General features: G+C 40.7%; 1 protein-coding gene across 1 annotated transcript in view; it reads left to right on the top strand.

Annotated features, from left to right (window-relative positions):
- The window catches only part of DOCK4 (dedicator of cytokinesis 4), a 422803-nt gene that overhangs the window by 239628 nt on the left and 169969 nt on the right, over positions 1–13206 (top strand). Inside the window, exon 12 of the mRNA XM_080818711.1 lies at positions 3689–3777. Coding sequence (XP_080674837.1) covers positions 3689–3777 — 89 coding nt within the window. The remainder of the gene's footprint in view (positions 1–3688; positions 3778–13206) is intronic.

Genomic DNA, 13206 nt, shown 5'->3' with positions numbered 1-13206 from the left:
GGGGGTCATGGGAGAATAGGGGGCGGGGTTGAGTTCATGAGCCACCCCTCCCAAACTCAATGTGGAGACTTGCCACGGGCGAGCGCCCTCAGCAGTCAGAGGAACTGTGAAATCAAGAACCCAAGAATACAAACACATTAGCGTGGGGTGGACCATCCATGTCACAGAGTACCTCCTCTGAATATAAGAACCGAACCTGTCCTTACCTTCAGTTCATTTGTTCTTGGAAAACAGACATAGTTTTTAACACACACTAATTAGAATTCGGAACAGAAGGTGCAAGTAGGTGATTTCCCTTTTCTTTCATGTATTATGAGTTTGCTAGCTCTGCCCAACAAAGTGCCAGGAAGAGGAGGGAGGCTTAAGTCACAGGAGGTGATTATCTCAGTTCCGGAGGTGGCAAGTCCTCGGTCATGGTGGTGGCTTGGTTGATAGCTTCTGAGAGCTGGGACGGACAGTCTGTTCTGTGCCTTTCTCTCCTAGTTTCTGGTGGTTGCTGGTTGTTTTCAGTGTTCTGTGACACTGCCCAGCATTGCCTTCATCTCTGTGTCCATATTTCCACCTGTTATGAGGGAATGGTTATATCAGGTTGGAGCCCCACCCCAGTGACCTGATTTTAACTTGATTACCTCTGTAGAGTCCCTGTGTCCAAATAAGGTCACATTCTGAGGTCCTAGAGCTTAGGACTTCAATATTCTTTTGTGTGTGGGGGGGGGGTGGGGGGGACACAGTTCAACTTCTGGCACTCCACAAGAAAATCACTTCATATACTCCAAATCAGTTGGTTGATTTTTTTTTAAATGCACATGGTTTCAGACCACCCTGCCCTGAGCATCTCCCCACAGGTTTGAAAATTGAGAGTTGACATATTGTAATTCCCTTACTCTGGGATGAGGGAATGGGTAGGGGAGTGGGCTCATTCCTTGTTTGGGGACCATACTGCTGGCCACCTCCATGAGTGAGCTTGCTTGAGTTTCATTTCTGTCTGTGGAGTTGATAAACCCAACATATGCCAATAGTTTTCCTATGTAGGGTTCATATGAGTGGCCCACTGCCTGTAGGACACAGACTTCAAATTGGTTTTTGACCACTGCTGGAGGATTTCATGGATTTATCCATTCTCCACCCAGTGCCCCTGGGACCTATGCCACACATTTGCTAATTAGTTGACAAAGATTTGTCTATAGCCTGTGGTTTAGGACCAGCAATTCTGTCTGTTCTCTTTTAAGAGGGATAAAATCTGTGACCTTGATTTTAACTTGCAAACTTTGGGTGAAACTAGCAGGTAGTAAAACTCACTACTCTTTTTATCATGTGGTGGTCCTCTATTTCCATGATAATCCTCTTTCCAAACTCTCCTGGTTGATCATTAAATGCAGTGTTTTTGAAATAATTCTGGGGAGAATAGCCACCATTTACAGTGTGCTTACTACGTGCGAGGAACTGTGTTAAGCATTTTCGATGTATCATGTGACTTTATCCTCATGACATACCCATGAAGCAGGTGCTGTTGGCTCTGATTTCCACGTAAAGGGACAGAGAGGCTAGATGATGCCCCAAGTCACCGGGTTCATAAGAACAGAAACCAGATTTGAAGTCAGGACTGACTCCAGAATTTGAGATGTCAAAGGTCCTAAGCTTTTGGGTGTTATTTTGACACCACCATCCGGTAATGTGATAATGATGCTATTGTGTGGCCTTGCTTTTTAAGAAAACTAGAATTCCTTATAAACAGTCTCATCGTTCCTTAGAGTAGTCTTTGCAGGCGAGGGTAGCAAGCACTCTATCTTGCCTTTGGGAAAACAGGACCGACGGTCACCCCATCCGCCTTGATTATGCAGCCTGCTCAAGAAGACCCATGGAGTCCAGCTCTGCCTATGGGAGATGCTCCCTCGCATAATGATAAATTGTGTTGTTCTTTATGGTTGTTATTGTCTGTTTTTTTTATAAGCATCAAATAAGGTTTTAGATGATTCTTGCTGGAGAAGCGATCCCCTTAAAAATGCCAGTTCAGCAAATTGTGAATCTGTTTCAGGAAGCATGCCAGCCGATCAAAACAGTCACTGTAGGTTAAGACTAAAGTGTGATTTTAGTAGAACATTTTAAGGAAGTGCCTGTTAGAAACAATTTGGAAGAAATTTCTGTTTGTTAGTGTGACCGAATCCCTAACCCATCTGGGTCTCAAATATGGAGCAGTAACAAATACCTCATGTAAGCCTGGAAGCTATTTCAGTCACATACTTGAGCTTTGATTTTACATGGAGTTTTGTAGGTTAAAAGAATGAATTCTGGAGTCGCTTCACTAATAGGAAGCAGGCCATCTCTTCCTTCCCCACTGAGCTGAAATAAGAAAACTAGAGACAGAATATACTAAATGGCAATTTGTTGTCCTGCAGCTGAACAGGTGGGATGGTTTCATTTCATCTTAATTTCCTTGCCTTCTAAGATTCAGTGCGCCGTCTGGTACCCTATTGTTAAGTGGCCCAAAAATGACCTTCATCGTGTTCATCCTGGAAAAGCATATGGTGATGAAATAAATATGTAGTCAAATTGTGAACTGTCAGCTACAGACGAGATCACAAGGAAAAGGAATCTACTGTGGAGCGTTTTGATCGATCATGTATAAAATCTTCATATTCAGGACCCTTGGGAGAGAGAATATGTGGTTGATAGAAGTTAGTAGTGATTTACAAACACACTCAAATGAGGGAGGCATCCCCCTACCCCCAACCGGGACAGTCACGGCAGTAAGGAAGGATGACCAGCCTCAATATTTAGGAGCCATTAGGAGTTGCCAGACAAGGGGACATCGATCCATTCATTAAGCCATTGTGTGCTTTTTAAGCACCCACAATGTTCAAAGTCCCGAGGGGAACACATATCAACAGGTCCTAGATCCACTCCTCAAGGACCTTAAAAGTTTCCTAGGTGAACTACAGCATGTTTAACAAAGATGGCATGAGCTAGCAAGTGACAAGAGCTGAAGGAACAAGGTACAGATGGCTGTGAGAGTAAGAAGATAGAAAGATGCCCTTTTGCCCAGAAGAGGAAAAGCTGGGGAGCTTTGATTACTCTTCAGTGCAAGGGGAAATTTGAATGACCCCCTTGCAAGTTGTGTTAACCTCAGTTACATTTTGCTTGTTTTGCTACGTCCTGATGCTAACCAAACTCGATCATGTTACAGTAGGTAGAAACCCACGAATGAGAACTTACATTCATGGAGCATGGGGTATATGCCTAGCATTATCCTAGGCCCAAGCTTATTTAATTGTAGTATATTACCCCCCTTTTCACAGGTGAAGAAACCAGGGCACAGGGAGCATAAATAACTTGTCCAAAGGATGTAACTCAGTTAATAGGGTTCAAATCCAGGGAGTAGGACTTTTGGTCTGCACTGCCTTTCACTGTGTGCATTGTCCTCTGAGATTTTGAGGTGAGGGGGACCTCATAAATTGTGAGCTCATCACAACCCCTTCTGGCATGAGGTAGGTGGTCATGCATTTACCAGATATGGGTGTCCTGCTCATCATGGGGCAGTTATGCCAAAACCGACCAGTTTGGGGGAGTTCCCAAGGAGATTTAAGGAGATACCGTACCGTGGTTATTCCAGAAAGAGCAGGTGTGCTAGTAAGGTCATTGTTTGATCTGATCCATTATCAAAGCTTAACAGAGTGTTAATGTTTTCTAGGTGTAACACAGAGAGTGAGTGGTACCAAATCCATGAGAACATCATCAAGAAACTGAATGCACGTTACAATTTGACAGGCTCCAACGCAGGTGAGTGCATCCCTCCACTTTTCATTTCAGGCCTTTTGTTTTATGTATCGGTGTAAGAAGGAGATGAACTGCCCTTTCTTTTTCTCTGCATTTGCTTCATAACTTTAAAAATGTGCAGCGAACAATCTGGTACATCTCCCTGTCCTATGATAGGCTTGTAGCTGTAACTGTTTAAAAAATGTCTTCAGTTCCGGTTTGAAACAAGGCAGAGTAACTGAGTTTGTTCAATAATGCCAAGTCATGGGGCCTCTAAGTTGTTACCAGTCACTGGGTTCCTGAGTGTTGTGTGGAGTAGGTCTGAGGCATGGAAATTGGCCAGTGAGGTCCAAGAAGAACCTGCTTCACTGTCTACAGCTGGGAGCAGTGCTGGGAACAAACAAGCAGGTTCCTGTGTTGAAATTGGCTAGGAAGATGAACCATGTTGACGGCAGTGTCACCTACAGAAAAATAGAGGCACACTTGTTAAGGGAACTGAAGTATATAGCATTATAAGTTATATATGATACATGGTACATATTCTTAACCTAGTAACTTCATAAATACTGCATTATATAGCATATGTAGTGGCGTCTTTGAGTTTGGTCAGTGGACAAAACTGGGTGACTCTTCCTTGTTCCGCTTTCCCCCTTCAAGCCCATATTGAAGCAAAATAAACTAGGTAGCTTTGTGGTTTCATTGACATAAAAAAAAAAAAAAACTTCAAATTAAGTAATGTATTTGATAACTGAATGCATTGGTTTTTTTTTTAAGACTCATTTTTAAAGTAACTTGAGTGAGATATTTATGTTCTAGTCCAACCTGCCTGGTAATTTAGAACAAGAATCGAAACTCAAACCACCTTCTTTTCAGACCCTGCCCATCTTACTAGGCCAAACTGACCCACAAAGAAGAAGTAACTGCAGACAGAAACTTTTTTGGTCCAGTGAGAGCCCTAAGCATCCACAAGTCACACATGTGGCAGCATTCAGGTTGTCATGAGGGATGAGGTCAGTTTCTCCTCCCTTTCCCAAGAGCTGGGGAGGGAACTTGGGTTTTATCTACTCCTCTCCAAGTCCTCCAGCTACCACTGAATAAACAAGAGACTTGGAGCAGTTGAGGGCAGAATCCCTAAAGCATCAGGAAGAGATGGTAGTAGTAGAACACAACATGAAGATATAAGATACTTTATTTCTTTTTAAGATTTTATGTATGTATTTGAGAGAGAGAGAGAGAGAGACAGAGAGAGCACAAGCAAGGGGAGTGGCAGGCAGAGGGAGAAGCAGGCTCCCTACTGAGCAGGGAACCCAATGTAGGACTCCACCCCAGGATCTTATAATCATGACCTGAGCTGATGGCAGACGCTTAACCCATGAGCCACCCAGGTGCCCCAGAAGTGATAAGATAGTTTAGAAACTGGGATGTAGACTTGTCTTCCCTTTTTCTGTGGAATTAAAATAGCACTAGCATATGGACCAAAGGATATAATTTAAATGTACCCTCGGTAAGATGGCAGAGATACCACGTTTTTAACACTAATTTTGCCATATTTTTCAGTAGACTTCTAGCTAAATCTTGGTTGGTTCTAAGCCTTTCAGGATTTCTTGATACCAGGGACTATTTCTTATCATTAATTACCCTCTAACCCTGTGCTGTCCAGTTCATTGGGCACTAGCCACGTGGCTATTGAGCACTAGATAGAAGGCTTACAGCCCTGGGATCGAGGTGTGCTGTAATTATAAAATATATACTGGATTGTGAAAATTTGGTGCTTTAAAGAAAATATAAAATATCCCATTAATAATTTTTATATTGATTACATGTTGGAAGACACCATTATGGAGATAATGGTTAAATATATTACTAGAATTAATTTTCTTTTTACTTTTTTAGCATGGCTACTAGAAAATTTTTAATTTCATTGGTAGCTCCAATTGTATTTCTGTTAGATAGTGCTGTCCTGGACTTGATTTAAAGGTTTTGTTCAGGGGTGCCGGGGTGGCTCAGTCAGTTAAGCATCTACCTCTTGATTTTGTCTCAAGTCACCGTCTCAGGGTCATGAGATGGAACCCCACGTTGGGCTCCTTGCTCAGCGGAGAGTCTGCTTGAGATTCTCTCCCTCCTCTTCCTGCCAGCCCACCCCAACATGCTTGCTCACACATGTGTGCTCTCTCTCTGTCAAATATATAAGTAAACCTTTAAGAAAACAAATAAAGGTTTTGTTTCAGTTCTTTTCATGCCTCTCCCCAGGAGTCCCACTACTCCTAATTTGCCTGCAGTTACCTCCTATGTGAATAAACACATGTAAAACTAACCCTAACCTTGTGAATTTTCCCATGCATTGCCTTCTCTCCTTATCATCACAGATGCAGTCTTGACTAAGCAGCATGTGTTGGCCTGCTCCAATAGATTTTTTTGCCCCCAACTCCTTATTGACTCCAAAGCCTTTCCTCTTTCTACTATGCCTCACGCAGAACGAAATTCCTCTGTTCTTGGATTGTTTGAATATATCGTTGTCTAGACTCTGATGTGATTCCCAGTTGCCTCTTGAATCATGGTAAAGGTCTCAGTGATGGGCTTTGATATGTATACCTCCAGATAGAGGTATATAGAATCCAGATTCTATATCTTATGAGGTCAAGGTTCCAGTAAAGCTGAAGTACAAATTTCTCTCTGCTTATAGATGAGAATCGTCCTACAGAGAGGATAGCCTCTAAGAGCTTTGCCTATGGAAATCGGATGTCCTAGGTTTGAATCATAGTTTTACTGGGACAATAGTGATACCGTCTTCTGAGGGTTATTGGGGAGAAAGAGTACGCAAAGCCTGTAGCACAACACTTGATACGTTTAAGTATCTGTTCATTGTTAGCTATTATTGTTTACTCTCTTTGGAGCCATCATCTGAAATATTCTACCTCTTTCTTAAGGCAGTTTCGTTTTTGCAGAGTGGATCCTGATTTGATCTCCGTAATGAAGACTTTGAGAATGACGTAGGTGGATTATTGATAGGTTAGATCCTTGCACCAGGCCTTCCTACTTCGTGTCTTCCATCTTGTCTCTGCTAATTTGATTATTAATACCTCTTCCTAGGACTTTTCAATTTAATCATTGTCTTGTGATTACATAGACTAATGTAATCTTCCAGGAAGGAAGGGAAGCACATTCTATTTCTGTGGGAAGTTCCAGGTGCTTATTGACATGCTCCCCACATTCCATGTGCTTTGCCAGTTTTATTGACCTCCAGACCGCTTATCCTGGCTGGAATCCTGAGTGAGACTACCAGTAAGTGACATCTAACCACCTTATTCCCTGGGTGCTCCCTTGTCTGTTTCCAACCATCATACTGAAACGACAAACCGCTTGTTGCATCTTTGGAAAGAGTGACAGGAGCCACTGTACGCAGAGCCCTGCGTGAAGGATTTCACCTCTGGCAGAATCCATCTTCCATTTTTGTCGCCTGCTGTGCTACTTTGATGATGAGGCAGCCAGCTATACGTTCTGTATACTTGGCTTCTTCTGCAGAGCCCTGTTTTCCTGTTCTTATGACCACCCCTCTCCGTACTCCTTTTTAGCCTGAGCCACTGCCAGCATCTATCTGCCTTCCACTCTGGTTTTTCCGGTGACGTTTCTACTGTCAATATTGGTGGACCATTGTTCTATGTCGCCTTGATCTATTCTCCTTGTAGAAAGGCAGTTATAAGAAAGAAGAGAGACAGTCAGTAGCTATTTGGCATCGTTATTGGGAGAGATGCCCTCTCTCCCAAGTAAGTAAGGCCTTACTTAAAAATGGTGGGGGCGGGGGGGAATGGTGGGGGAAGTGCAACTCTTGATCTTGCGAACATGAGTTCGAGTCCCACTTTGGGTTATAGAGGTTACTTAAAATCCTTAAAAACGAAACAGTGAGAGTAGCAAGGGTACACAGAATTGAAGATGGAAATTGGGGTGCCTGATGTTCAAACTATCACAGTGATTAGATATGTTGGCTTCCATTGTTTTCTTCTTGAACCATGGGATTGTTGACTAAATGAAAGCAGTGCAGTCAGATGTTTTCAAGAGAATTGAGTTCATTCAACAAGTATTGTTTTTTTCCTGCTGTCCTCCCACTATTCCTTGGTCACTGGTACTAAAAAAAGAGGAAAAAAAGAATAACTTTGAATTAGTTTTGGGTACAAATTCTGCCAGCTAATTTCCAGGCCTTTTATGCTTCATTGATGTCCTTTATCTCTTGGAGTTGTAATCTTCTCTGTTTAATAGATAAAGGGATTCGTCTAGCTAACTGGGTTTTTATCCCCCTCGAACCTAAAACTTACGTAGCAAAGGTCCATTAACCACTACCTTTGAGTTTAGAAACTGGGAGAAGATGGCAAGTGATCCATTTAACTTTTAAAGATGAAAAAAATAATAATTGAATTAATGTATCTCTCTGGTTAGATTTAGTTAGGTTGAGTAATTTGAAATTTCCAAAGTTGTGCTCTGTGGGAATTTTAAATCCTAAAAGTAATATTGTAAGAATTTGAAATTATAAAAATATTCATGACATGAGCCTGGCTTAGGTTTGTTGAGCAAATGGTTATTATAAATGTCACCTCCAATAGACATTAGCAATTGAATGCTAGGAATGTGAACTAAGACTGAGCCAGTGTGATTTACTGAAGCAAATTCAGTTCTGTGACTTGTAAACTGTGTAAAAATCCTTGGCTCTGGTTCAGTATGTCCTGAAAGAAACTTCAAAATCTTTTCATATTATCTGTGTATTTATGAAATCCTATTTCCTGCAGTTTGCACATGTAGTTCACAGCTAGAAGAAATCATATTGACTAGTCAGGTCAATTTCTGCAATCTTTTTTTTTTTCTTTCTTTTTTTAACCTTCACAAAATGAGTGTACACAGTTGCATTCCTACCAACCATACATTTTAACCCCCACAGAAAATTCAAAGGAATTACCTAGATGAGAAGCCCATCGATGCAGGGAGAACTACTTAACTCTGTGCAGGAAGGGAGCAGTGTTCCTTCTTTGGCTGAGGTGAAAGGAGGCTTCTGATTGTTAGATTGCATTTTGGGGTTGAATATCCTACCCTTACAGGGCAATGCGGTCATTTAATTCAGTATTATTGAACTACTAGAATTCTTGATGATTGTATCAGTGCTCCTGATTTTTGAACATTGCATTTAAAAACTTTACTTTTTAATATTGTTAAAAGAAAATTGGTACTTATTGGCACCACCTGTTGGCTAGAAAGGTGGGATGTGAACTTTTTGCTCACTGTTGAAATTCCCAAACTATTAAACCATGCTCTCTTTTTTATTCTTTCAAGGTTTTTTATTTTCAACTAAATTTCCTTCCAGAAAATTTGCACGAGTAGTACAAAGAATTCCTAATTTCTCAAAGGTTAACATTTTACTACATTTGCTTTATCCATCCCTCCGTATTTGATCATGCTCTGTCTCTCTCTATAATCATTTATAGCATTACTGGGTTGGTATAATTCTTTTTTTTTTTTTTAAATAAAAAGATATTATTTATTTCTTTGACAGAGATCACAAGTAGGCAGAGAGGCAGGGTGGGGCAGGGAGCAGGCTACCTCCTGAGCAGAGAGCCCCATGTGGGGCTCAATCCCATGAGATCATGACCTGAGCCAAAGACAGAGGCTTTTTTTTTTTTTTAAGATTTTGTTTTTATTTATTTGACAGACAGAGATCACAAGTAGGCAGAGAGACAGGCAGAGAGAGAGAGAGAGGAAAAAGCAGGCTCCCCGCTGAGCAGAGATCCTGATGCGGGCCTCGATCCCAGGACCCCGAGATCATAACCGAGCCGAAGGCAGAGGCTTTAATGCACTGAGCCACTCAGGCCCCCCTGAATTGGTATAATTCTTAAGGTTGCTTCAGTGCTTCTAATGTTTATAGATGTGTGTGTGTGTGTGTGTGTGTGTGTGTGTATGTATACAGCATACATACAATACCATACACATATACAAATATATATACATATATCACACACACAACACATACAGTTTTCCCCCTGAACTGTTTGAGAACATTTTGCACTCATGATTCCTCTTTCCCTCTGCCTACTCCAGGACATGGCAACATAAGCAAAGCACAATGATCACATCAGGAAATTAACATTGATGTAACTCTCGTATCTATAGATCTTACTCATATTTTGACAGTTTTCTCAACATCCTTTATGACAAAAGAAACCCAGACTGTATGACATGCATTTGTAATATCTTTTCAGTTTCCTTTAATCTAAACCATTCTCTTTTAATGACAGTGAAGAAAAAAGAGTTCAAAATATGGTATTAAATTACGCTTTAAGGTATTTTTAAAGCTTCATGCAGTATAAAAAAAAACAAATTATAAACTAATGGAAGTAGTGATTAGAGCTTGATTTTATTCTCCAAATTACTTATACTTTGCTAATCTAGATGTAATCACTAGCAATACTGTTTGGAGGATTTGCTATATAGAAAAAAATTTTAGGTTATAAAAGCAAGTATTTGAATAAAATAATTGGATGTTAAGTTATACTCCTATAGTATGTTCTCTGTACATTTTTAAAAAATTGTTTCCAGCCGGTGATTCACTATGTGCTTTGTGTTTTGAAAAAATTACAAATTAATGATAATGATTATTATTATTTACCAGTAAAAAAACAAACACCTTTTTAAACTTGACGGAATCCTTATGTATACCATTGAAGTGTTATCCAGAATCATAAGGACATTTTAAGGTTAAGATTCTCCTCTGTTAAGGAGGAAATGTGAATTTCCTCTGAATGGTCTCATCCACTCCTACAATTACAGCTTGCACTGCATGCCAGGGGGCCCCTCTCCATCCCTCATTTCTGGTCAGTAAATTTCTTTTCTGGTTACGACTCACTGAAAGTAAACAGTTTCAGATGTCTCTTCTGTCTTTTAGTTTGAAGTTCCATAGCTTATTATGTATTCCTTCGGTCTTATGTTTGCTGTAACTCTTAGCCATGGGCTAACCACTTCTTTAAAGAAAGCATTAAAGTCTTCCCAAAACTTTGAAATGCCGATCTGTGGACTAGCAATTATAATTACATGAGTATTTGCACATACTTATACATAGGCATCCCAATTGATAGGGTTATCTAGTCAGAGATCTCATGAAAATGATCTTCAGAAGATGAGCCTATAGTCAGACTGTTTGATTATCCTCAGTGGTGTCAAAATCACATCCTCTATGAGTTAAGTAGATTTAGGAAACAGTCAGCAATAGGCACATTCACAAACTGAATAATATGGTGTGAAAGTCAGAAATAGAGGTGTGACTATTATGAAAGGAAAGTGACTTTCTTTTACTTTATCTTTTTCTTCTCTCTCTCTCTCTCTCTCTTTTTTTTTTTTTTTTACTGCAAGTTGGCTTTGAAAGTACATCTGAAAGAAGAGATACATCCACAAATTTGAGCACTGGCAACATTAATAATATAGGGTCTAGAATTTCAAGATGACAGTGTTAAAGGACACTTGTCCTTTACTAATCTGGTCCTGCTGAACAGAGCGTTTAAGCAACTAGGCCCCTCGATCAAGTAATTCACCATTTAGTAGGCTTTTGGTGCTGTCACAGCTCTCATTTTATTTCTTTATCTAATCTGGCTCATTTTAACACTCTAGCATCTTCCTGGTGCTTCTGACTTTTGCTTCATTCACTCATTTTTCAAGAGTGCTTTTTCACTTGACAGCACTCCTGCTAGACATTTGGCTTCCTTTCTTTCCTCCACCCCAGAGACTGTGAGATCCTATCTCTGACCTCTCTGTGTAAATACCTCCCTTAATCCCACCAAGGTTTTACTACTTGATGCAGCCAGGATCTACTCCTAAAAGTTCTCTCTGGCCTTGAGTTGGACCTACATTAGATGAAAGTTTTACTGTATTTATTTTAAAGGTCAGTTATCTTACAATGCCTGGGTGTCTCAGTTCGTTGAGTGTCTGACTCTTGATTTTGACTCAGGTCATTATCTCAGGGTCATGAGATCGAACACCGTGTCAGGCACTGTGCTGGACATGAAGCTTGCTTAAGATTCTCTTTCCCTCTGCCCCTGCCCCACTTGTGCATGTGCTCTCTCTCTCTCTCAAAAAAAAAAAAAAATAATAATAATAAAAATAAAATAAAAGTCAATTATCTTACCTTATAAACTCCATATATAATATTCTAGAAGCCAAAGCAAAACTCTATTGATTGATTTTGTAAAATCAAGCACATAGGAAGAAGTAGAAGTAAATATTCTTGCTCTGATAATAATGAGGTCCAAAATGTTTTAGAAATAAGCAGGTTTTACTGAAGATGATTTTATGAAAGAATCTAGTAAAACCATCTTTTTCAGGTTTTGCTGCTACCTCATGATGTTAGTGATTTTGTACTTCAAGTTTAGAAGTCCTAACAATTGTTCCCACCCCCCCACCCCCATAGCTCCTACCTCCCAAACACAAAGTATGCAAATACTGTCAAGAAATAGTGTTTTTAGGGGTGCCTTGGTGACTCAGTTAAGTGTCCAGCTCTTGGTTTTGGCTTAGGTCATGATCTCATGGTCAGGCTCTGCACTCAGCAGGGTGTCTGCTTAAAGATTCTGTCCCTCTGCCCCTCCCCCACTTGCTCTCTCTCTCTTTCTCTAGAATAAATAAATCTTTAAGAAAATAATGTTTTTAGAGTTTTATTGAAGAGGAGCAGCCTCAGGGGCTACATAGATGCAATCCAAGCTGAAACAGCTGTAACTGGTAAAGATCATATATTTAAATAAGATTTGAACATTTTTCCAAGCATATATAGCATATAAGGAGATACTTATTCAAGAGTCAGACTAATTCTTGGTAAAAGGAGAGAGAGTTGGAGACACTAGTGCCACAACCCACTTGCTCCTTCCCACCTGCCCTTGCTCCATATGATGGATGTTCTTCTCCAGGCACATGTGACTAAGAAGATGGGACTCCTTCTTCCCTGAACTCTCAGTCAAGGGATACCATTTCTGACTTGAGAGGTAAAGGCTCCCAGCATTTTTCATCTCCCTTAGCTCTGAATTGCAGAGGCTAAATTTCTGTCAGAAGTGACTGTGCGGTAGGGGGTCTCCCTTCTTCTGCCCAACCCCCACTCATGGGACAATGGCTCTACCTGAGATGCAGCAGGCCAAGAATACTGGGGCATCAGTTGCCCGTGCCCCAGCTTGCTCATTGGATGAAGATACCACACAGAGAGCAGCAACTTGAGAACACCAGAGATTACTGCCCCAGCTTAGGCCCTTATCTGTGAGGCAGAGGTGTCACTCTAAAGAATGGACCACTGTACCCATCTTCAACTCTGGAGCAATGGATTAAAGATTTGGCTGGGGGGAGAGACAGTTCATAAGAAGAAAAATTTCAGAAGCCCTCCTGAAAGGAAATGACTTTATTTGAAACAGAGTAGGGAGAAATTTGAATTCCTGAAAGTGGAGA

Source organism: Martes martes (genome assembly GCF_963455335.1).
Source record: "Martes martes genome assembly, chromosome: 11".
Lineage (NCBI taxonomy): Eukaryota > Metazoa > Chordata > Mammalia > Carnivora > Mustelidae > Martes > Martes martes.
Note: the sequence above shows the minus strand (reverse complement) of the source record. Positions and strands in the feature narration are given on the sequence as shown.